Here is a 23472-nt window from a genome sequence, read left to right on the forward strand (position 1 = left end):
TCATGATCTAAACATAAATATATTTTAACCTTATTATTAAACCTAATGTACGTGTGGATTAATAATTCTTTCGAATTGTATCTGGTAAGTAATATGGGCACAGGGCATTAGGTCAATTAAAAAATCATCCCTTTCTATCCACGCGTCACTGGGTTTTCAATTCATTCTAGTCCCAAATACCGTAGACGTAAATATTTTCTTGAAATATCTCTTGAGATCATTGCGTAAGTGTTCTTACGTAAACTTGATCATTTCTAAAGAGTGAAAACCACTAAACGACATACGTCATATTAAATAATATTATTAGATATAAAATTATATAGATATTAACTAAAATAATGGTCAGGTTTTTTCTTGGCTTTCTATATTTATTTTACGTGTTACAAAACAATAAAAATAAAAATATTAATAAAAAAACTCACAAACACGATAATAAAATAATATGTAGGTGCACATAATTTACCACAGTTAATTTCACCTGTAAATACTGTTAATATTATAGTATCGTAATTATAAATTATAATATGAATACCAATAATTAATAATCTATAAACATTCATACAAATTTATAGCGATTTATCATGCAAGCAAATTAGTTGGAGGGTTTCTGTTCGTTTTTGCCTTCTTCGACTTTAGTCGTCTGTTCTTTGACGCCTTCTATGCTGTGTTTCAGTCCATAGAACCCATATATCAACAATCCTGAAACACAAAGGTAAGACATACAATTTAGCTCTGTCGTTGTGCTATATAATATGATTACAAATAACTATCTATATATTATTAATTATTTATTACAATTATTATTACATGATATTTATTTTCTCTGAAGAATTTATACAAACCTACTACTAGCCACACGCTGAATCTTATCCACGTCTTGACATTTAAAACCATCATCAGATACAAGTTGAGAACTATACTCAAACATGGTACAAATGGAACAAAAGGCACCTATAAACAAAAAAAAAAACTTAAAATTATTTTTTTTGTCAATGTAGGACATGTATGTAGACAGTTATATACCGAGTGATTCATTTAAAGCAAGCCACTCGTTAATTCAAAAAAACTATTAATGTTTTTGAAAATATTTACTATAGGTACGTACTTTTAAGTCGCTATAAGAAACAACATTTTTCTAAAATAACTAAATTGTTGACTATAGTATATAATAATATATAATAGTAATAATTAGGGCAGAGGACTTTTAGCGTATGCATATTTTTTTTGCACAGTCACAAAAATAGCAGAGTGCGAAACAAATATGTTTCATGCTTCTTCAAAGCTAGTTTAAAAAATGTATAGTGCATATAAATGCATATTTTGCGATTTTTTGGTTTTTAGGGCATATTTCTTCCATTTTGTACTTTTAGATGCATATTTCAAATTATTTATCAATTTATCAATATTTTTTAGTGAACGTTTTTTATAATTTATTTTTATAACCAAAATAACGTTGAATTTAAAATTATTTTAAATTTTGATCAGCGTCTGATTTTCACTTCTTCGGGAACCTATAATTACAAGGTGGGGATCGTGGGTAAAAGCCGCTTGTTATTATTGTGAACACCAATAAATATAAACCTCCATAAAAATAATTTAGGACGTTTTTTTAAAAAATGAATCAAGTACATGGTGGCCGGTACAGTGGGCAAAATGATTCAAAAAAGATGAATGTTTTAGACAAAATAAAGGTTACCAGAAAAGAAACTTCAATGGACAGAATACTTAAAAATTGTTAAAAAAATTAAACAAAAATATTTTGTCAATTATTCTTTAGTAGTTGAAGAAATTACAAGTTAAAAGTTTTGAAGAAGTATCCAGATAAGAAAACCCATAAAATAAATCCACATAATTCAAATAATTTATTGTAACTTGTAAGTTGTTAAATAAAGTTGTAAGTAAAATGTATTCATTAAAATATTACAAGAAAATTCTTGTTTTTTGTTCAAAAATATTCATTTTAAAATGCATTTTTTTAGTGCATATTTTTAATGCATATTTATATATATTCAAATGCATATTTGGTAATTTCTTAGAGCTATAAGTCCTTTGCCCTAGTAGTAATATTTAGAATTATACGTTTTTATTCCATATTCTAAAGCACAGATTTCTTTGTAGTACTTATTTTGATACATAAAAATCAAATTTAGACTGGTAGTCTATACAAGTTATAAATATTTAACGCTTAGATGAGCGGAGTGGAGTGGTTCATGGTAGGTACCCTACTAAATTTTGTTGCACTACTCTGCTCACTTAAACTTTAAAATAAATAGGTTCTTATAAGTTATAAGTTATAAATATAATAAACTTTTTGTCCAAAACTTGATTTTATACATCGAAGTACCCCGAATAATATTCCGCTTCAGAAAATGAAATGTATGTTGTCATTTAAAAGAATAAATCACTTAAAAATTTGTGTTAACAATAAAAAATGTAAAAATATAATGTTTTCCGAAAATGTAACAACTTTAAATTATGGAAATGAAATATTTTCAAAAACGTTTGTGATTTGTGAAATATCGAGTACGATAAATAGATCACCCCGTATATGGTATGTAGAAACATTATAATATATTAAGGGTGAATATAATATTATAGGGAATTTCGTTGCGTAACTATATCGTATAGATACGACATTGTTCGAGTAATTTTAATTTAGCTCAATAATAACACGGTCGAACCATATTATAATTGAAAATCATCGGCAAAAAGTAAAACTCTCACCTTAAACGGTAACGTTTCGATTGCTTGTGGAATTCGGTTCAACATTAACATAACAACCAATAAGATGATGATTGACAAACAAATTATGAAGCCTAGTATTAACTGGGCGGTGCCTTGATGAGAGTCCCAGTTTACTACGCAAATGCAAAATATGCATGCAGTGAAGCCTGTAACATATTTCAACCAATTACGATTAATATACGAGTTGGTATAAAATAAGGTTAGTATACCATATTACCATAGAAGAAGTGCATAAATCTACAATTACAAAAATCGTTAACATTATAATAATAATGTATCAACAATATTTTTTAAATATTAAAATGAAATTTTAAAACGTTTTACTATACGCAATAATATTTTAGCTCAATTTTTTTTTTTATTATTATTTGACCAAAACGTACTGAAAATGGTTATCAATATTCTCGACACGTATTGTGTTTCCCTGTTTGTAACATTTGCGTTCGATACATTTAACCACATAGCAATTGTGTACTCTTCAGGACTGTCTGAATCCCGGCTGTACAAATTAGTATTTCTATACCTGAAAATAACACGTTTCATATAACAATAATTTAAAATGTCAAAATCAAACCGTAAAGCCTTACACTAATAATGGTTACATAATTATGTGTATTAAGTAAAAAAAAAAAACACATTTACGTGGTACACAAGTTCTGTTACGAAAACTGCAGTAATATTATGATATGATAATTATTAATAATAATAAACACCTGAGGATCAGCACGCAGACACTAACGATCATGTAGGATTGGAGCGTGCCGATGGACGCCATGTCGACGAGCTGCTCGAGATTGAATATGGTCGACAACAGTCCTGTAGGAAAACGATTGCGATATTGTATAAAGTAATATAAATATATTATAATATCCAGGTCCTATTCATAGGAGACAGAGGAGGTTTCTTAGGTTCTCTGGTTCTTTGCTACAAATTCCTCACCCACAACATGATTATAAACCTGTAGCTGCAAGACTCAACTTAGATTCCTTGGCCGATTACAGACATTCGTTAAATTTCCAGCTCTTAAAAAATATCCTGTCTGGAAAAACAGACTTGTCTGCCCTCCTATTTTTGATTAGCTATAAGGTACTTCAACAATCTGTCCGACATTCTGTCCTTTTTTCCATTCCACTATATTCTCCAAAAATTATATGTTAAACAAACATAATATTTGGTCTATAATGTCCTTTGCTAATATTATGGACCCCTCCTTCTCTTTTAAAATTATTAAATAATATTGTTGTATATAAATCTTAGTAAATTGTTAATTTAGTATTGTCATTGTTATGGTATACTTCACGCTATGAGAGAAGGAACCCGTTTCGCGTATGCAGACTGTAGGCATTCCCCCACTTTGTGCAATTTAGTGTATGTAAAATACGTGGGCGATGCACGGAATCGAACGTGTTTCAGTCGGGACATGAGTTCCTTCTCTCGTGGCGTGGAGTATATAAATATTCTATGCACTATTATTAAAGGGCTCAGCCCGTAAAATCTTAATAAATAAATAAATAATTAATATATAATAGTATATTATAATAAACCGATTTTGCATTGAAAACTCAATACATACCTGCACAGACACCACAAATGATCGAAGCTATGAAAGGCGTTTTGGTTTTCTCGTTGATCGTCGCCAAGAAACTGAACAGCAGTCCGTCGCTGGACATGGCGTAGAGGATTCGTGGTATCGGGAACAGACATCCAATCAATCTTAAAAACAAATGACATAAAGACAATTACGACCCATCACATTTATTACATATTATCATACGACGCATGTTTGCCGTCGTTTAAATTGAAAAAATACAAACTATATAACTACTCACGTGGTAAAAAGCGCGAATACCGCACCGCCGGTGACCAAGTATTTGAGAACAGGCATTCCCAGGTTTTCGTAAATAACCGGTAAAGGTGCGTTCGGATCCTAAAAAATAATGGTCACCACTATTATAATGTCACTGACCACGACAGATCGTCGGGGTTCGGCGGTCTCTAAATTAAATTCTAAGGTTACCATACGTCTCGTTTAAAACGGGATTGTCCCCATTTTTGAGCATCATTATGTCCCCATGTCATGGCAAACTTTGAACGAGACAATTTTTATCGCGTTTTTAGAGTAGGTAGTCACGTTTTAATCCTGTCATCTCCATATTATAATTATACTTGCTGTAGACACGTATATCCGAACGTTTCTAAAACGGATAAGTACTCGTCTTGCGTTTGATAGAACGGACAAACCAATAGACAAAATTCACCAATAAATAATTAAAATACCGGAAGTACAATATCTTCTTATAATGAAGAAATGTATAATAAACAAATAACCTTAACAGGTCGACCCACTCAAGTAGAATATAATATAGTTCTTAAATAATAATACAATTTAACCAGCATATAGACTTCCAATAAGTCTTAGAACTATTGATTGCCGCCTCCCGAGTTCCTCAAAAAATGGAGAACTACGGGTGGGTTAAATTTGCATTGACATTCAGTTCTGGAATTGAGAGTTTCTTAAGTTGCATATTCTTTGAATAAGGCCTTTAATTGTCTTGCCACCCCCACATATTTGGGACTACAATCTGAATGAATTTCACGTGATATGCCATAACAAGCTGTAAATCTATCAAACGCAGCGAGAAAAGCCTTTGTAGAAATCTCCGGCACAATTTCCAAGTGTATCGTCTTTACCGATAAGCATAAAATCAATGCCAAGTAAGACTTATTCGTTTGGGAGTTTTAGCAACGACTCTTCTATACAACGAATTATGAATTGTCCGTAATCTATCCCGACAAAAGAGAACGGACGATGTGGTATCACTCACCATGCTGGCAAATTGGCATTTGTGGTCGTGGACATGCAGCTCCGTACCGTATACATGGTATTCAGGTATGATTGTCTTGTCGAATAGCTGTGAGTTCTGACATAATCCACAACCATCTGAATATCATGGTTTTGGTAAGCTTAAGACCAGCGTGCAATAAATTCTAATGGTTGTGTAAAATCACCAAAGTGTGATGTCTTTAAAAGTAGTACGCTGGGCGTTCAGAATTTTCACTATGAAAAGAAAAACGCAAACGCCTGCCCATTACAATTACTCCATGGACATCCAAATAAGAGGATAAGTAAGCTGAATTGGTAGGAGTTATAATGATCTTCTTAACTAGCAATACGACTTTAAATCTGTCCGTAGTGTCCCATGACACAATCCTTTTTAACAATCCTTGTTGCATGATTTTGTCAACAGTTGGTGTTGTATTACTGGCTACGAACTAATGACACTACCGATTACGTTACCGAATACTTTAACGCCCCGACTACCACTCATCTGAGTTAAGTATTGAGAGCTGATGGTAATTCAGGACTATGGATGATATCTGATATTGTACATAACACCAGTGTATACAGATCACCTTCTATGAGCATATCAATATGTTATGGTGTATCCAAATCAACGTCTGCTTATTGTATGTGACTATATCGTCACGCACAAAATCGAGTCATTTTTAATGAGGCATTGGAACAGTAATTTTATTAAGGATAGTGACATTAGTAACCGAAAAAGTAGATTCACCGGTTGTCAAAGAGATAAAATCACACGAAGTCAAACCCTTAACTGTAATCAACCAGCTGCTGAGCAACACTAACTACTTCGGTTCGGGTATTGAACCATGGCAGACACAGTCTCATCGCACATTCCGTTGTCCGTTGTAATTACTGAAACTTGTGAACCACTGTCCAATAGAACTCTGACAAACATGTATTTTCCTGAACTGTCATTTACACATACTAAAGCTTTGACTAAAACAACTCTTACAAACGAAAAGCTTGGTAATGACGAACACCCTTCGTTTTTATCTACCACGACACCTGATTCTTCGTCTGATTATACTGAATAGTATTATCCATCATTGTAACATGTTTAACATTAATGTGTAGGTATATATTGCACCCCTGAAAGAATAGTGACACAATTCAAAAAATTCGTTTTTCGAGTTATTACCTTCAACATTTGCAGAATTTTATCCATTATATTTAAGTATGCTTGACATTTTTGATATTGTATAATATTAAAGACAGTATGAGCTCAAATGCCATTATTTCTGCATAAAATAAAGCTTCCAGCTGGAATATTGAAACTTCTTAGATGTGACTTTATTCTGGCCTGACTAATGTTGTTACACAATATTTTTCTAGCCAGAATAAAATCAAAATACAAAAATAATAATTCCACATGGGAAAAATTATTTGAATTTTATTAATATAATATTATTGTACCTGTTATAAGATCAACTATTAGGTTTATCAATATTATAACCGTAAACTGTTAATATAATGCTATGATTAAATTAGTAACCGACTTTTATCGTAGTATTATTATTGTTTAGTAGAAAAGTCTATGGATATTGGATAATATTATTAAAAAAACAAATAAGAATGAATTTTTAACACACTTGGGTGACCCATATTCCAGTTTGATATACAGTTTATAAAAATATAAATTTAAACAATATATACCACGCTAATGAAGACGGAAAAACAGTTTAGTAGAATTGTCGTACAGAGCGTAGATAGTATAGAGAAAAGATTTAACGATACCCGCATTAGGTTTAGGTATTTAATATTATCAATGCAGGCATATTAGTAAGGTAACAATTATAATTTATAATTTATATGACAACTTACTCTGAATTCTGAATCACTTATAAACGTCCAAATTGCTATTATTTTCAAAAATTCTACATCAGCTATTGCGAATTGCAATTCAATAATAATATTGATATCGATTACTCGAAAATTAGAATTTGGATTTTAGGTATTTCTTTTATGACAATTCTGTTGTACTTGTACACATAATAATATTCTTTTCCTTAGCATTGATAAACTTTTATAGGTCTACACTTCTATAATTATTTATTATTACTAATAATTAGTTATTACCTACTTACACCATATATAAAATATCTATTGGATTTTGGAACCGAAAAAAACCGTAAAAACCTCTACATCAAAATATAGGTTTCGGTTTCGGTTTCGGTTCCTAAAAAAAAATGTATTTAAGGGTTCCGGTCCGGTTCCGGTTCCCAATATTCAAAGGGTTCCGGTTCCAAAACCGGTTCTTTTCGGTACGGTTCCAGTCCCTGATATAAACAACGGCATAGGTCAACCGGTATTATGGCGAGGGAATAACGTGGTTTATGCGGTGTATATGTGTGAGAGTAGGTACGGCGATGATACACGGTGTATGTGTGCGAGTAGGCACAGCGGCGGCAACGGCTCGACGTTCTCAGTAGTGGCGGTACTTTACTAGCAATAGGTGGCACGACGAATTTCTTGTCTGTGACACATTTAACGACAAATTACGACGGATAGAAATAATGTGTACGGTTTATTATAATACGACACTCGTATGCGCTGTGTGAACCTGAATAGGTCTCAGTCACAGAGGAGAGTAAACAACGGCACTGTTCGGACGACGACGGTTCTGTTCTGACGACGGCGGCAACGTTCGGACAACGACGGGATTTAAAAAACAAACTTCTCGTCTGCGCTGTGTGAACCTAAAGAGGTCCCAGTCACAGAGGAGAATAAACAACGGCACAGTTCGGACGACGGCGGCGGCAACGGACTTCTCGTCTGCGCTGTTTGAACCTGAAGAGATCGCAGTCACAGTGAAGAGTATAGACGGTGATACTTAGTCGCACTGTGTGAGCCTAAAGAGGCTCCAGATACGGCAAGTGAATACGGTCGTGTCTTGTTGTGGCGACTGTAGGGGTCATATATGTACTAGTCCGGTATCCGCTATGAATAATAACCATGTTTTACGTAGTGCTTCTTTTTATGGTATTGGGTGATCTTCTGCGGTTAGACCGGTTCGTGCTGATGGCGATAGATATTATGAGATACGCACTTTATGTTGCTGCGATTGTTTTGTGATTTTGTTTAATTAGGAAACTCTAATTATTGATAATATTACGCTGTTTTAAACTGGAGGAGAGGTACGCGCTATCTAGTGTGTGTGCCCGACGCTTGTTATCGGACACAACACACTTGATAGTTCGCGTTTCGTCGACTAGCGGCGCGTCGGTATGTGTGTCTACGGCGCGGCGGTACGATCGTGTTAGTAGTGCACTGCGCGCTCTAGTAATTATGGCAGTACGTAGGTACTATTCTGTCTCATTACAACAATGCCATAATGAAATGTTAAAAGTCGATTTCCCAACATTTTGATTTATGTCATTACACTATTTTTTTAGGGGTGCGAATTATGATGTCATCCATTTTAAGACTTACACAAATACGTTGACTGATATTCAGTCAATATATAATTGGCTCTTAGATAAATGAAGAACAATTTTTCTTTAACAACGAACTCCCGCAGTTCCGTAACCGATTTTTTAATTAAATATAAAGCATCTATATCGCGTTATTGCATTCGCAGAATGATCATTTTACCGTCTTAGTAGTGGTAGTGGCCGCCAAAGAGGTCTTAACGGACGATCAATCGTCCTTGATCCCTTTAGAGCCACTACTACTAATCAATTGTTTGGTTTTCTAAGTTCTAATGTTTTCCAAAATTTTACATTAGAAATTACACTATTTGCACGTTCAAAATTTAACTGTTTTGTTGGAATACATTTATTTAAGGTCCTATAGGCTACTTCAATCTCACCACACAAATGTTCTAATTTATCAGATGTGGCCGTATCGACATCGACTTATTCATCTTCGCGATCAAAACCGACCAATGACAACATAATAATCTGTTGTTCCATTTCTACGTTATTCCTGAACCGTTCCATGGACCTATAACGAGCCAAAAAAACGGCTTGCCTTTGTATCAGTAGGCGCCTTTTGCGATAACAGGTGAAAATTAAATACCGATTTTAACGCAGCATCGCCAACTATGCGCAAGTGAGTTATAGTTTTTCTCTTTTTGGTGGTGCCGTCCCGAGCCTAACCATACTAAAATCATTTCAATTAAAAACGAAAACGAAATTATCCGGGCCGAAGGACCAAGCTGTAGACGCGTATCTCTGCATATTAGTACGGTGGATAAATACTCGCCTGACGTCTCATAGAACGGAAAAACCGATAGACAAAATTCACCAATAAATAATTAAAATACCGGAAGTATAATATCTTTAGTATTGTTGACTGTATCTATTATCCATTATATAATAAAGAATTGCATGATATACAAATAAACTTAACGGGTCGACCGACTCTAGTAGAATATAATAAATTTCTTAAACACTAATACAATTTAAACAGCATAACACGATAAGCTGTAATATTTAATGTATACTATACAAATATGTAAGTCTGACCTGATCCGAACAATCAATTTCGCCATCCATAACCCGCTGCTGGATAAAACATTGACTCACAGCGTAATCGATAATGGCCGCTGCCAAGTAGCCGAAACATGCGCCAATAATTAATGCCATCGTTACGATGCAGTAAGAACCGTATATAAAATCCGTTTATCGCAAATGGCGGAGGAACAACAACTTGTTAATGCCTTTCTCAACAACACACATGGGCCGGCCGGTAGAGCATAATCACGATAGTGCAGGCGGCGCGCGGGGGGGGGGGGCAGTATGGTTAATCGATACCACGGTAGATGCTAGCGGTGACCGCTTGGATCCTGGTTATCGACCGTGGTGCGATAACACCATCGGTATCAAACACTTCTATATAATATTTTGTGCGTAAAATAAAAACCTCTACGTGGAAAAAACAATATTTTCACTCTTTTGTATTGAGTAATTGAAACTTAGCTATAACTTACAAAAAAACATTTTTTTTGTGAAACATGCACGGATTTACGACGAACGGTTACAGGTGGTAATCATGAGACGTCATGTTCTTTATTGACGTATTGCGCACAGTGTAATATTAAGAGCCCCCAAACAAGGTTGACATTCACCACAAATTATATCAAGCGAACGTGATCTCCAAAATATAAAATTACTGAAATTGTTGGAGTTTTGTTATATATCATAAATATGGTTACTGTATTATTTTAAACCCTTAAATAATATATTATATAAGTACTTGATCGTAATACGGCCACATCAGCGTCAATACCGACGCTACGCTTGAGTACGCGACGGTGACGTTGAACAGCGTCAAGACGATTGCCAACGGGATGGTCTTCTTGGGATTTTTCGTTTCTTCGCCTAAACAACGTTATCGACAGCGGTAACAGATTAAACGTATCATAAAATATAGAGATGTTACAAATTAGCGTGTATAGTATAATATTGATGGTGTTAAGTTTCAAAATATCATGAAACGTAATTAAGTCAATTCCTCGTGGTTAAAAAAAAAATACTAATAATTCGAAACTATATCAAATAAAAGATATTGTATGATAGGTACCATTCACCATTGATTATGAATAGGTACTATAGATGACCCACTGTGGTAAAAAATATGCTACGCTGAATCTATTAGTGATCATGGTTTTAATATCCATAAATTACTAGGTTATCTTATAACCTGGCCATTTAGTCAGTTCTGGATATTAATACCAGGATTCCTAGTAGATTTAGCGTAGCATATTTTGTACCGCAGGGGCGGTCTATAGTATAGATAATCAATGATGATACGTAATCTATTTAAAATTACAGTACCTAAGTACGAAATATAAAAATATCAATATTTTTATCAAAGATATTGGTTTTTTTTTTTCATTAAGTGTTTATTAACGTAATAGACAGAGTGGCTTGGCTTGGCGCGTTGGCTGATACCAGTCACGCAATGCGACTGAGTGTAAGTTACACCCGCTGTTACTAGTGCCGGATGGGTGACCCCTCGGGTTTGTAGCAGTAAACACCTTGCATATATACGTGTGTGCTTACCTACCGTCACAACAGTAATAACACCTTATCGTACTAACCTTACCGACCACAGTTCATAACCCCCTACAACAGAGGTTCCCAAACGGTGGGTCGCGATTATATTTTTGGTGGGTCGCGCTATAATTTGATATAATACATATTTTTCGTTGATGTTCAAAGTTCAAATACAGTTTTTCGTTAATCGTTATCTGCGAGATTGACGATTACGAGTTTACAGCACCGTATCAAACAGATTAATAATTAGTTATACCTATTGAAAAGAAAGCGATTTATCTGAAACAAATTAGTGTTAGTACCTAAATACCTAAAAAAAAAAAAGGTCATTCAATGTATTGTGGGTCGCCAAATTTTAAAAAATTCTCAAAATGGGTCGTACAATAAAAAGTTTGGGAACCTCTGCCCTACAACATCTAATAACCATAGTTTCCAGGCTTACATTCAATAAAAAAACAAAAAAAATAATAAATAGAACTATGTTTATATTATATTTATTTACTCATGTAAAGGTATGAAATAAAATCACCCTGTTTTTGTACTTATATGACAATATTATTAGTGTCTGAAAAGTAATAAATAATAAGCACTGGTCCATACAAAACCTTCATACAATCATAGTTATAATATTGTTCTAAATTATTAAAAATGTTTAAATTGTATAAGAATTATAAGATTATTTTACATAGGTACTATAATTTGGATTAAATCCTTACACATCGTGTTATTATTAATGATTGATATATTAATATACATAGTCACATTGGTAAGAAAATGTTCATATTTTACGTGAAAAATATACTACCAAAAAATGATGCTTACCAGTAGATGAGATCGAATCGAAACCGATAAACCCATAGAAACACCTCGCAGCTCCTGCGATCATTCCGGTCCAGCCAAAAGGTAGGAACCCACCATTGCCACCGTTTACTCCAGGCGGGATATCATTTTTGTCGATGAACCAATTTGATAAATTCGCTACAACCAAACAACTAGTTAGCTTTTTTCTACACTATTATAAGATTAGGTGGGATAATGTGGTAAGAGTAACATAAAATGTTAGGTATGGCGATTTTATGGTTTTGTGAATACATAATTCTATAGAAAATTAATAGGTATCGAATAGAACAGCTATTAGGGAAATTATAATTATTGGTATCAGTGTACTATATTTCTTCTGGTTGTGATCGACAGAATTATTTTTATAAAAATCATTTTTCATTTTTGAGAATAAAATCTTTTATAAAACATTTTTTCAAATACTAATTACTTAAAAGTTTCAAGATAGCATAAGATTCCTTTAAATTAAGCCTTCTCTAAGATTAACTTATTTGTTTTAATGTATTTAATCTTTTTTTTGTTTTTTGTACTATTATATATCACGTCTTGTCACTTTAATAATGTATTATGAGGCAAGAGTAAATTCTAATCAAGGAATAATCATAATCATATTGTAATATTAAAGTATTTTAAACTAAAAACTCTTAACATTAAAATTGATTAGGATCTTTAATAATATATCTAACATTAATGTTTTGTTTGCTTAATATAATAATATATTGACTGATGCTATACATTTGAAATAGTTATACATTTTTTATTATTTATTTGACACCAAAATACAAATATAGTTATACAAATAACAGGTAAAATAAATTAAGCTATGTTTTTTTTTTTTAAAAGCAAAGCTTGTGCTAAAAAGAGAGAACGTTATAACATATGATTTTTTTAAAAAAACGACGTAACTATATATTAAACTTTGAAATATTTAATTCAAAATATTTACAATGTTTTATACCTTCGTCAATATTATTAATACTATAAAAGCGTATCATATTCGTTATCTGAATACTACAATTATTATTAAGTAAGTTTTAAGTATATGAAATACACATGAACCCGGAAAGAAACATTATTTCTAATATCTGAGCAAATATAGTATACGCCGCATTAATATTTAGATAATTTAATTCAATGATAATAGGTAAAAACGTATGTAAAAAAATACAATTTATTCTAATAAAACTGTAACATTAGTCAATTGGTTACTACACATTCTAACATATTATATAATAGTGCTAAGTGGTCGTATTTATAAAAATTGTCTATCACTGATATTATTATGGTGTAGTATAGTATATAAGTGACAGATAAAAACAAAGTGGTTGGGAATGCGAAAGTATTTTGATTTGAAATTAACAAGATATTCAGTTTTATCTAGTGTAGTTCCGAGTAAAAAATAAATAGGTTTAATATTTATTTTGCTTTACCGATGACCTGGAAAATCCAATCCACTGCCAAGTTGTGATGAAAGATGTTTCATAATTTATTATCATAGGCATGTGCAATGATTATTGCAGCACGCCAGCACATATAAAGTATTAGTGTATTAGTATAAGATGGTTGCAAAAAAATTATTATGAGTAATACATTTGGTTTATTAGTCAAATATTATATTTAAATGTGTTGCAGAATAAAATACTTGTAAGATGACATGCATGTGCTGTATAAAAAAAACATAAATTAAAATTTCTTATTAATTAATTACTATTCTTTAAACCTGCAATATAATTTTGGTCCAAAAATTCTACTTTTAACTATTTACCACTTATGCCTATAGGGTACAGAGAGAAAACATGTATCCAATAGTATAATATGTAGGCTGTGATTAAAATGTATAAACACTCTGAACCTCTAATCTAATTTTCATCAATTTTTGGTTTTTTTTTTTTTAAATTAATTTTTAATAAACTTTTAAATCTACTGTACATTTTAAATTATTTAGGTGTATCTAATAAAACATTACATTAAAAAAATAATTTTACATGTAAATTTTTAAGACCATCATTGTGGTAAAATACATTTTTTATGAACATTTTTAGCCATTTTTTAAACCATATTTCGACGGTTATTAGAGCATTTAAATCCGGGCCTTATTTATAATACTTAAACATATAAAATACTTACCGAAATAAAATCCACTAACGATGACCGTACACACGGTCACTAAATTCAATGTGGTAAAAAGGTTGTTCAGGGTTGACGATTTACGAACGCCCCAGGCTACGACCACTATAAATTGACAAACAATGTGATCAACAATAGAATAATTATTTTAAACTTGACTTATAGTAAAGTAGTAAACAAACGAATAAAGTTTACTACCATCTTGTCACGCATGCACTTATGGCTCGTGACTCGTGAAAGTTGTGTAGAATATAATATTTAAAACTATTCAAAAAATGTTCAGCGATTTAGGTAGAAATTATTAATGTAGTAAATGTATATCAATTTGAATATTTATCGACTTTGCATAAGTATTGTTTTATTGTTAACTTCAAAGTGTACTTATTTATTAATACCTCCTACAACGAAATAGATAATATTATGTTTATGCATGTAGGTTCGCGTTTTGAATCCATGTTTATAAAAGATGAACATATGACACAATGAAATTCTCAGTTTTATTGTATTTTACTTCAAAGTGCTAAAAATGTATATTTTATACGATAAGATATTCCTATGGCTTACGCTATCAGGATGATAAAATTCACTTACAAGCAATAGACATAATGAACAAAAATGATGCGACATCCGGATATTCTCCCAAAAAATCCATATGTATCGGAAAATGTTTTTTCATAAACCTTTTCTGAGGGTCTCCGAGTAAAGAATCTAAATAGTTACTCATCGCTTTGGCGACAGCAGCGGTACCTAAAAAATTTAAAAAAACCATACTGACAAAATTTGGCCATACTATACGATTTAGAATAAATATAATATTATGTTTGTAATTACGAATAATTGTCATACGTATAGGTGATATTTAAAAACATAATTCACAACACTAAGTGAACTAACCAATTGTGTGTTCAAGTAGCAAATTCCATCCAATGACAAACGCAATAAATTCGCCAACTGCCACATAACTATAAATGTATGCAGATCCAGCTTTGGGCACTCGGCTAGCAAATTCAGCGTAACAAACTCCTAGAAAATAAAAGGTGATTAACAGAAACTAGTTAAATCCCAGTGGATTATACGATGAGTGCACGTATTAAGTAATATCTAAGATTTGGTAGAATACATACTGCAGTTTCGTTAAAAATCGGACTTTAAGTCCAAAGCGTTTCATAATATTGTACCTATCGATTTTAGTATAATGTATCATGTGATATATTCATTGTTTTCATAAATATAATTTATGTATAGTTAAAAAATGCATAAAATGAGGGTCGTCGGTTCCTGGGTTAAATACGATATAAATAAAATGCATTAATATTGTAATGACAAGTTTATGTATTTAGGAGGGTGAATGGAAGGGTACGTACGTGTTGGTTCATTGGTCATTATATATTATTTTCAATATTTAGTCTAATATTCAGCCTATGAGCCTATCCCAAAAAACACCACGAGGAGGTTGGCTAATAAGTTTCTCAAAAATGTTGTTCTTTTTAGTTTTTTTCATATTATTTTGAAAATCATTCAATTTATTGTTAAAAAATTATTAGTAAAAAAATTTAGTAGGTAAAAATTGTTATTAAAAAATGTTGTTATTTAGTAAAAATGTATAAAACATAATTGTTTTTGAAAATTGGTATCTGGTACTGAAATTTCCAGAATACCATGATATATAATGACCTGGGAATCAACTAATACATAAAGTAGGTCTCGGGAATCAACCACCTACTGCGGAATAGAACACTAATATATATAGTTTCGCGGTCGCCAATTTTTTAAGTGTATTATCGGGAGGCATTGTAGACTTTATTTTACTGATTTCTCCCATATGCATGAATTTGATTTTTGTAAGATTGATTTTTTGGTTGCTTAGCTCCTCTTAGTATTACTGTCCTTAACCTATTCAAACATCGTACATCGTCGATCAAGAAAAAATGCACTTATTATTTCTTAATTTCTAAAATTAGACCAATAATGTTATGTCAAAAACCATGATAATTTAACTTTTTTCTATCAAATGTTAAATAGGCAGTTATCCGTAAGCTTTTAAAAGCTTTTTTTATCATTTAAGTTGACAGTGACACATTTTTTTAAGAGTGGAGTGATAGGGGTGGCAAAAAAACTTAACTTAAGCTGTCAAAACGCTAAAAGTCAAGTAAGCTACAGTCACTGATTTTATAACTATCGAACGATTGAGAACGTTATACCTTTTTGACTGAACGATTAAGAACACTTAAAAATAACAAAGAATTTACCGCTGACCCCCAAAAAACCCAAAAAAGAACACGATTGAGAACGAATTTACGTGCAACGTTGCCATATCATTTATTTTACTACCTATTGAAAGATTCATTCCCGTATGCATAAAATAAATAGGTATTCTTGAAAAAAGTCATAAATTAATAATTATTAAGACAATTAAAATATTCATACTAAGGATAATAATCCATAAATATGGTCTTACAAAAATATAAACTACATGTAATATTAGATGTAGGTAATATTCGTTATACTTCAATCATTTTTACAAATTATTTATATTGAGATATCATTAGTAGGTAATTAGTAATTACTTACATTTTAAGATCATCTAAGACCCCCAAATCTACTTAACCTATTGGATATTGCCATAGGGCATAGACATATTATTCTTAGTAGGTACCTAATTGACTTTAAATATCGTAGCTATTTCCAATATTGTTTCTGCTTGAGTTTCAGTTAGAATTTTAATAACAAGTACCAAAATAAATTGCTAATTCAATATCAACAAATTATCGTGCTCAAATTATCATTCGATTAAATTTGGGAACGTTACGAAAAAAATTAAAATATCGAGCGTTCTCAATCGTACTTACCTGAAAACGAAGACACGGTCGCAGCCAAAATGAAAGACAATACAACGGCCGGGCCGGCAACCGATTTTGCTACCGTTCCAGCCAATACATAAACACCACATCCTAACGTGGAACCTGTGCCCAAAGCGGTCAAATCCACGACGTTTAACACTCGTTTAAATTTGTCTTTTTCTACTCCGATTTCTTCCACGTACGTTTTTTTCCGACTCAGTTTTTGGTACACACTTTTCTATCAAGGAGAAGAAAAGACGTTAACATTTAAGTAAATTTTATGTTTAACCAAACAAAAATAACACAATTTATCAAGGCTGCCCATGAGCATTAACGAGTTAAAAAGTTAATTTAATTTTAACTTAACTAGTTACTTTTGGCATTTCATCAACTTTACTGTTAACTTACTAGATTTCTTTTTTAATTAACGTGAAATTAACGAGTTAATTTTTCATTTAATTATACTTCACTATTTAAATCTATTTCTTTTTCATGTCAAAAAATATGTATCGTAAATTGTTTAAAGTTAAAAATATATATTATCATTCATTCATTCGAATCTAACTTATAGGGAAATACTGTACAAAGTATAAACACTGTAGTCTATAATTTAGTTTTGGGTTGGAAAAAAATTAAGTACCTACGCTATAGTGTTGTATAAACAAATTAATTTTTTTTTAACTTAATAAAAAGTTAACAAAAAGTGTGTATTAACTTTTAACTTAACTGAGTTAACCTATAATTTAATTAACTTTTAACTTTTAACAATTTGTTATTGATGCATATTAACTTAACTGAGTTAAAAAAAACATTAACTTGCCCAGCCTTGCAATTTATCTTTTATAAAATTACTTTAAAAAAAATATTAACAATATTACAATTTTGAATTTTCATTTAATTCTTTGTGGTTGAATTTATTTATAAACTCTGTGATGTTTTACTAATCATTATCAGTATCATGCAAACTTTACGGATGCAAAACCTATGCTAAGATGTCAAATTTAAATCAAGCGATTACCATTTACTATAATATATTATTTTTATTATCTAATTTATCAATTCATTTATTTATTAAGAAAATTTTAATTATATTACCTAAATAAGAATGGAACACAAATATTAAAGGTTTTTAAATGCAATTTTGATTAAATTTAGATTGGTAAGTTATAGGAAAATGCCTTAGAACTGGTTATATAACTTTACCTGATGCCTGGAGGTTAGATTTGTTTGAGTTACGTAACGTCTGTGCATATTGGAGAGGCTGATTTGAGTGAGTGTGAACGATTATCAATATTATAATTTGATTTATACATTTTTCAATTGTTTTCAAAAATTAATTTAAAAAAAAATCTATGTAAACACTTCACAACAGTTTAAAATTTATGTAATTTTTGTTATACCGTACCTATATGAGCAAAAAATTACATGGACTTTTACAGTTTCCGCTATTGTAGTAATGTTACAATTATATTTTTTTTCTCGCTTAATTTCTTTATTGTTTTACGTTTAACGTTTAAGCATCCAGTCATCGGTTCATATTATTAATTATTATGATATAATAATAATTAAAGTTCTATACAGCGAATCGTGATAGACTTATCGTTCGAAATCACGATTTCTGTACGATTTCTATTTATTTTTATTTACAATATATATTAGAAAACAATATTATGTGCATTAATAATATTTAAATAAACATTCACAAATGCCAATAAGTATTTTATGCATGTTTTATTTTTGACAACACTCGCCTTATTTATTAAAATTTATAATATTATAAGCATAGGTAATTTTGCAAATTTCGCTATTACGCCTTACGACAAGACTTTCGTCCACCCCTTAATCGGACGAAAATAGAGTATAGAAAACGCGACCTTTTCAAATACTTACGGTCCACGAGCCGGTCATTTTCAATTATTTCCAAATTGACTCCAAAAGCAATCTGCACCAACGACTGACCTGCGGGTATACAATAATACCACGTGTCTTGATAAAATTTCTACTATTATACAGGCACGCGATGATCAGAACACGGTAAATGCCATAATAGTTCTTTGTGAACAGTGCAGGAAAACAATGCAAAGTCAATATGGTCAGCACATAGAAAACGTTTTCCTTAGATTCGGTCCACACTCTACGTCACTATTCACGTTTCGCGATCCATCGTTCGACTGGCAATGAGACGGATATCGGCCGACGGCACTGCCACGGCACGTTGTAGATATGACCATGATTGGCCGTCGCCCATCGATTCCGTTAGTGACGAACGACGAAGACGGTATAGGTAGTGGAAACGAAAATACTTAAATTAATGCGTTCATAATATAAATTGTTTTGATTAGGTTGTATACCTAATCCTAAGCCTGTTGGCTTTGGGGGTCCCCATAAAAATATATAACCTTACTATTCGGCGTTTGAAATAATATCGTAAGACAAAATATTTATTTTAATCGAGTTTTATTTTATTATCCGATTGATATATTATCCCTATCACAGTAAAAATCTAACTAGGTAATTTCGAAAAGTTCACGTAATGTCGACGTAGCAAAAATAAATGTAAATTATTAGATTTTATTCGTGTATAGTTAATATCTGGGTACCTACAAATTAACTAAAAGTTAACTCATTCCCCAAAAAAAACAGGCTCGTCACGGGACCGGTTCTCCGATAGCCTCATCTGCAGCCCATTATAATGTGGAGCAGACGATATAAAAATAATAATACACCTAAAATAGCTGATGACATAACTACGTTAATGCCAAAGATATACACAATATATAAAAAAAGAAACCTAATTTGTGCCAATACAATATTATAACTACAAAGTAAATAAATAAAAACCACTAGCTTCCTCGCACCGTTTAGAAACTAATAGTAATAATTTTATAATGGTCCAATACTCCAATATATTATACCAATGCACATCGAGTACGTCGTACGAGCTGTTGTTTTCTTACCAAAACACAAGTTTTACGTTCAGAAAAAATCATTTTACTCTTTATTTTAATAGTAGAGTGAACAGGTAGGATTTTATCGGGGCAATAATATTATTCTGGGTCCCACGCGACGCGGAGGCTTTTTATTTAATTTTAGTTTAATTTGTTATGATTTGCTTCAAAATTAAAATATCAAAAAAGTCTTCGTCGTGGCGCGGATAATAATATGCTTACCTTTAAATTAAATAATACTTAATAGTAAGACTAAGTAAACACATTCGGGTACGTCCTTTTAATTTATAATAATCTTATTACAATAAATATCTAATTCTTGAGTGTAATCTGTTATTATTGATAGTGTAATTTTTGAACGACTTGACCGATTGAGATAAAAGTTATACCAATAGATTCATTGAGTCTTGGAATGTGTTTCTGGCGTATTTGTTCAATCCCTATAAGTTGAGAGGTAGCCCAAGTCTCAACATGAATTTTATTTTGGCTCACGCAAATATTTTATTTTCTTATTTCTTTATTTTTAGGGTAAAATTAAAATATGTTCGTTGGACGTTGGTAATCATTTAAAAACGGCTAAAAATCGGTCCGATTTAGCTCATTTATTATTTTTTTTAAATTCGTAACTGTCCGAATAAGACTTTTACGCAAGCCCGGATTAAGACATTTAGAGGCCCAGGGGTCAAAGGTTTAAATAAGACCCCTGTACGAAAAAAAAATTAATGTATATAATGGGTTCTGGATGGAAGTGACCAGCCGACGTCATATGAAAGTGTACCAAAAATGATGAAGAAATACCCTTTCAAGATTGGATCTAACTTTTTTTATTTTTTAAGGTATGGGTAATTTAACTTTTCAGTTTTTTTTATCAAAACCATACATATCAAACATTTGTTTATGTATCTTCAAAAGTTTTCAACATTTTGATGTAATTTTATTTTATTTTAAAGCTATTTAATTGTCCTATCAACACTCCGACGTACACAATTGGACTAGAAATACGCTAATTATTTTTATTAAATTAAAAAAGTAGAGAAAAGTTGGCAAAAAATTAGCATTTTTTAAAGAAAATCGTGTATTATTCCAAATAATTCATTACTTAGTATGGGTTTTTTATTTTTTGTATTATTCTACTGAATTATACTGAATAATCAATAATACCTAGAAGACCTTGAAAGTATGGTTTTCATAATATATTCCTGTTAATCGTCACAACTTAGTTTTCATAGGATTGAGTCAGTTAATTGGTCGCCAATCGTTTAATTTTATACTATTCGGTAAATTTTAGTTGTCATGATACAAAAAACAAAAACGCATACCTAGTTAATAATGAATTATTTGGAATAATGCACAATTTCCTTATATAAATGTACTAATTTTGCCAACTTTTTTCTGTGCTTTTAACTTAATAAAAATAATTAGCACATTTCTGATTTAATTGCGTATGTCAGTTGATAGAACAATTAAAAAGCTTAAAATAAATATAAAATTACGTCAAAATGTTGAAAAGTATAATACTTTATATAATACTTTTTGGTACCTATAACTAAATTTAGTAACAGGCTTATATTTTTGAATTTTTAATTTTTAATGGTCATCAGTCATTATGTGTATTGAATTAATTATTATAGGTAACTCATTTATTTTATTTGAATTTCATACAATGAATATTGGGGCCCACTGATAGACAAAGTGTAAGAATTTAAATCAAAAGTAAAAGAAAAAATAGGTAAGTACCTATAATAATAGATATTATGATAACATAAAGTAGGTAATAGAAATAAAGAAATACAATCACAAATTTATTAAGTTTAACAACTTATCACTTTTATATTATTATTAATAATTCATTTTTTGTACGCACTCAACTAGGTATGTATCGAGCGCGTACAAAATAAGTTTCTTTCCTACCTATCGTATTTGCTTAGGATATAGATCACCCTCAACATGACTACTACAGCCCACGAAGAATAAAGATATTTTATTCTTCATGCTACAGCCTAATCCGAGACTCTTTCAATATCCTAACAATGTCCTCACGTCGTAGGGAAACCTAAGTCGATCGTTGCTTCCTTATTTATCTTCTCGATGGCACCTATTGGATGCACCTGATATTATATCAAATATCACATTCCTTGTCTCAAAACTCACTGCAACTATAGAGATCATTCCTACACACTGTACATCATATGGGCAAAATCACCCACTTCACCGAAAGATGCGTCTTATGAATTATAATAATTAATTAGCCTAGACTATTTTTTGTTATTTGGCCATTAATGAATTTATTAAATATATTAAAAATTTATTTTTCACTGTATCTCCATGTAATTTTGTAAAATTGCACGCTTGGGCGTTGAATTATATAAATAAAATAAAAAAAAATTATATAACTTAAGGCTAATAATCAAAATTAAATTATTTTTTAAATTAATAATCCAAGGGAAAGAGTTATAATATCAGTACTCAGTAGGTATAGGTATTTTATTAAATATTGTTGTCCCAATTATTTAAAATGTCTTCTTGATGTTGTTTTATTCGGTCAATTCAATAGAAAATTGTTTTTAGTTGGTATACCAAGTATTAACAACATATTGTGATATATAATTTAACATAAAACCTATGTTTTTTTTAGAAATAATACTATACATTAATATTACCTATACTCATATAGCATATAAGTACCTATGATACCTATCTGCTATAAAAAGTTTGTTTAGGCTTAAAGCGTTTCACATTCATCAACTTACTATGGACATTTAATTTGTTTTAAGATAATAAAAAAAAACTGATTAACAAAATAAACTATAGCTAAGGAAAAAAAAAACTTAAGTATATTACACTTTAAACGTACTCGACGTACCTACTCAAGGGAATTATTATGCGATAAAAATAAATTGTATTAATATTAATTACCTATAAATAATGTATATATTTATTCGATCGATATTATATTATATTAATTAGTCCTATAATACGTGTTTATTTGCATACAATGTTTAATGTACAATATATAAACATAATTTCCTTTACATAAACTAACATCTATGTATACATCTCGTACAGTTTACACAACTATAAAATAAATGTACCTATAAAATAATGAT

The 23472-nt window shown here is 31.0% G+C and overlaps 1 protein-coding gene across 1 annotated transcript; it reads right to left on the reverse strand.

Annotated features, from left to right (window-relative positions):
* Nucleotides 1-592: 592 nt before the first annotated feature.
* Nucleotides 593-19325, reverse strand: LOC100164115 (low affinity cationic amino acid transporter 2-like). Its single transcript, NM_001293343.1, is given in 14 exon segments — nucleotides 593-699; nucleotides 843-951; nucleotides 2725-2891; nucleotides 3129-3268; nucleotides 3459-3561; nucleotides 4319-4458; nucleotides 4575-4672; nucleotides 10808-10932; nucleotides 12433-12588; nucleotides 14578-14682; nucleotides 15169-15324; nucleotides 15472-15600; nucleotides 17427-17655; nucleotides 19308-19325. Coding segments are annotated over 14 exon segments (1782 nt in total).
* Nucleotides 19326-23472: the final 4147 nt, after the last annotated feature.

Source organism: Acyrthosiphon pisum, chromosome A1 (genome assembly GCF_005508785.2).
Source record: "Acyrthosiphon pisum isolate AL4f chromosome A1, pea_aphid_22Mar2018_4r6ur, whole genome shotgun sequence".
Taxonomy (NCBI): domain Eukaryota; kingdom Metazoa; phylum Arthropoda; class Insecta; order Hemiptera; family Aphididae; genus Acyrthosiphon; species Acyrthosiphon pisum.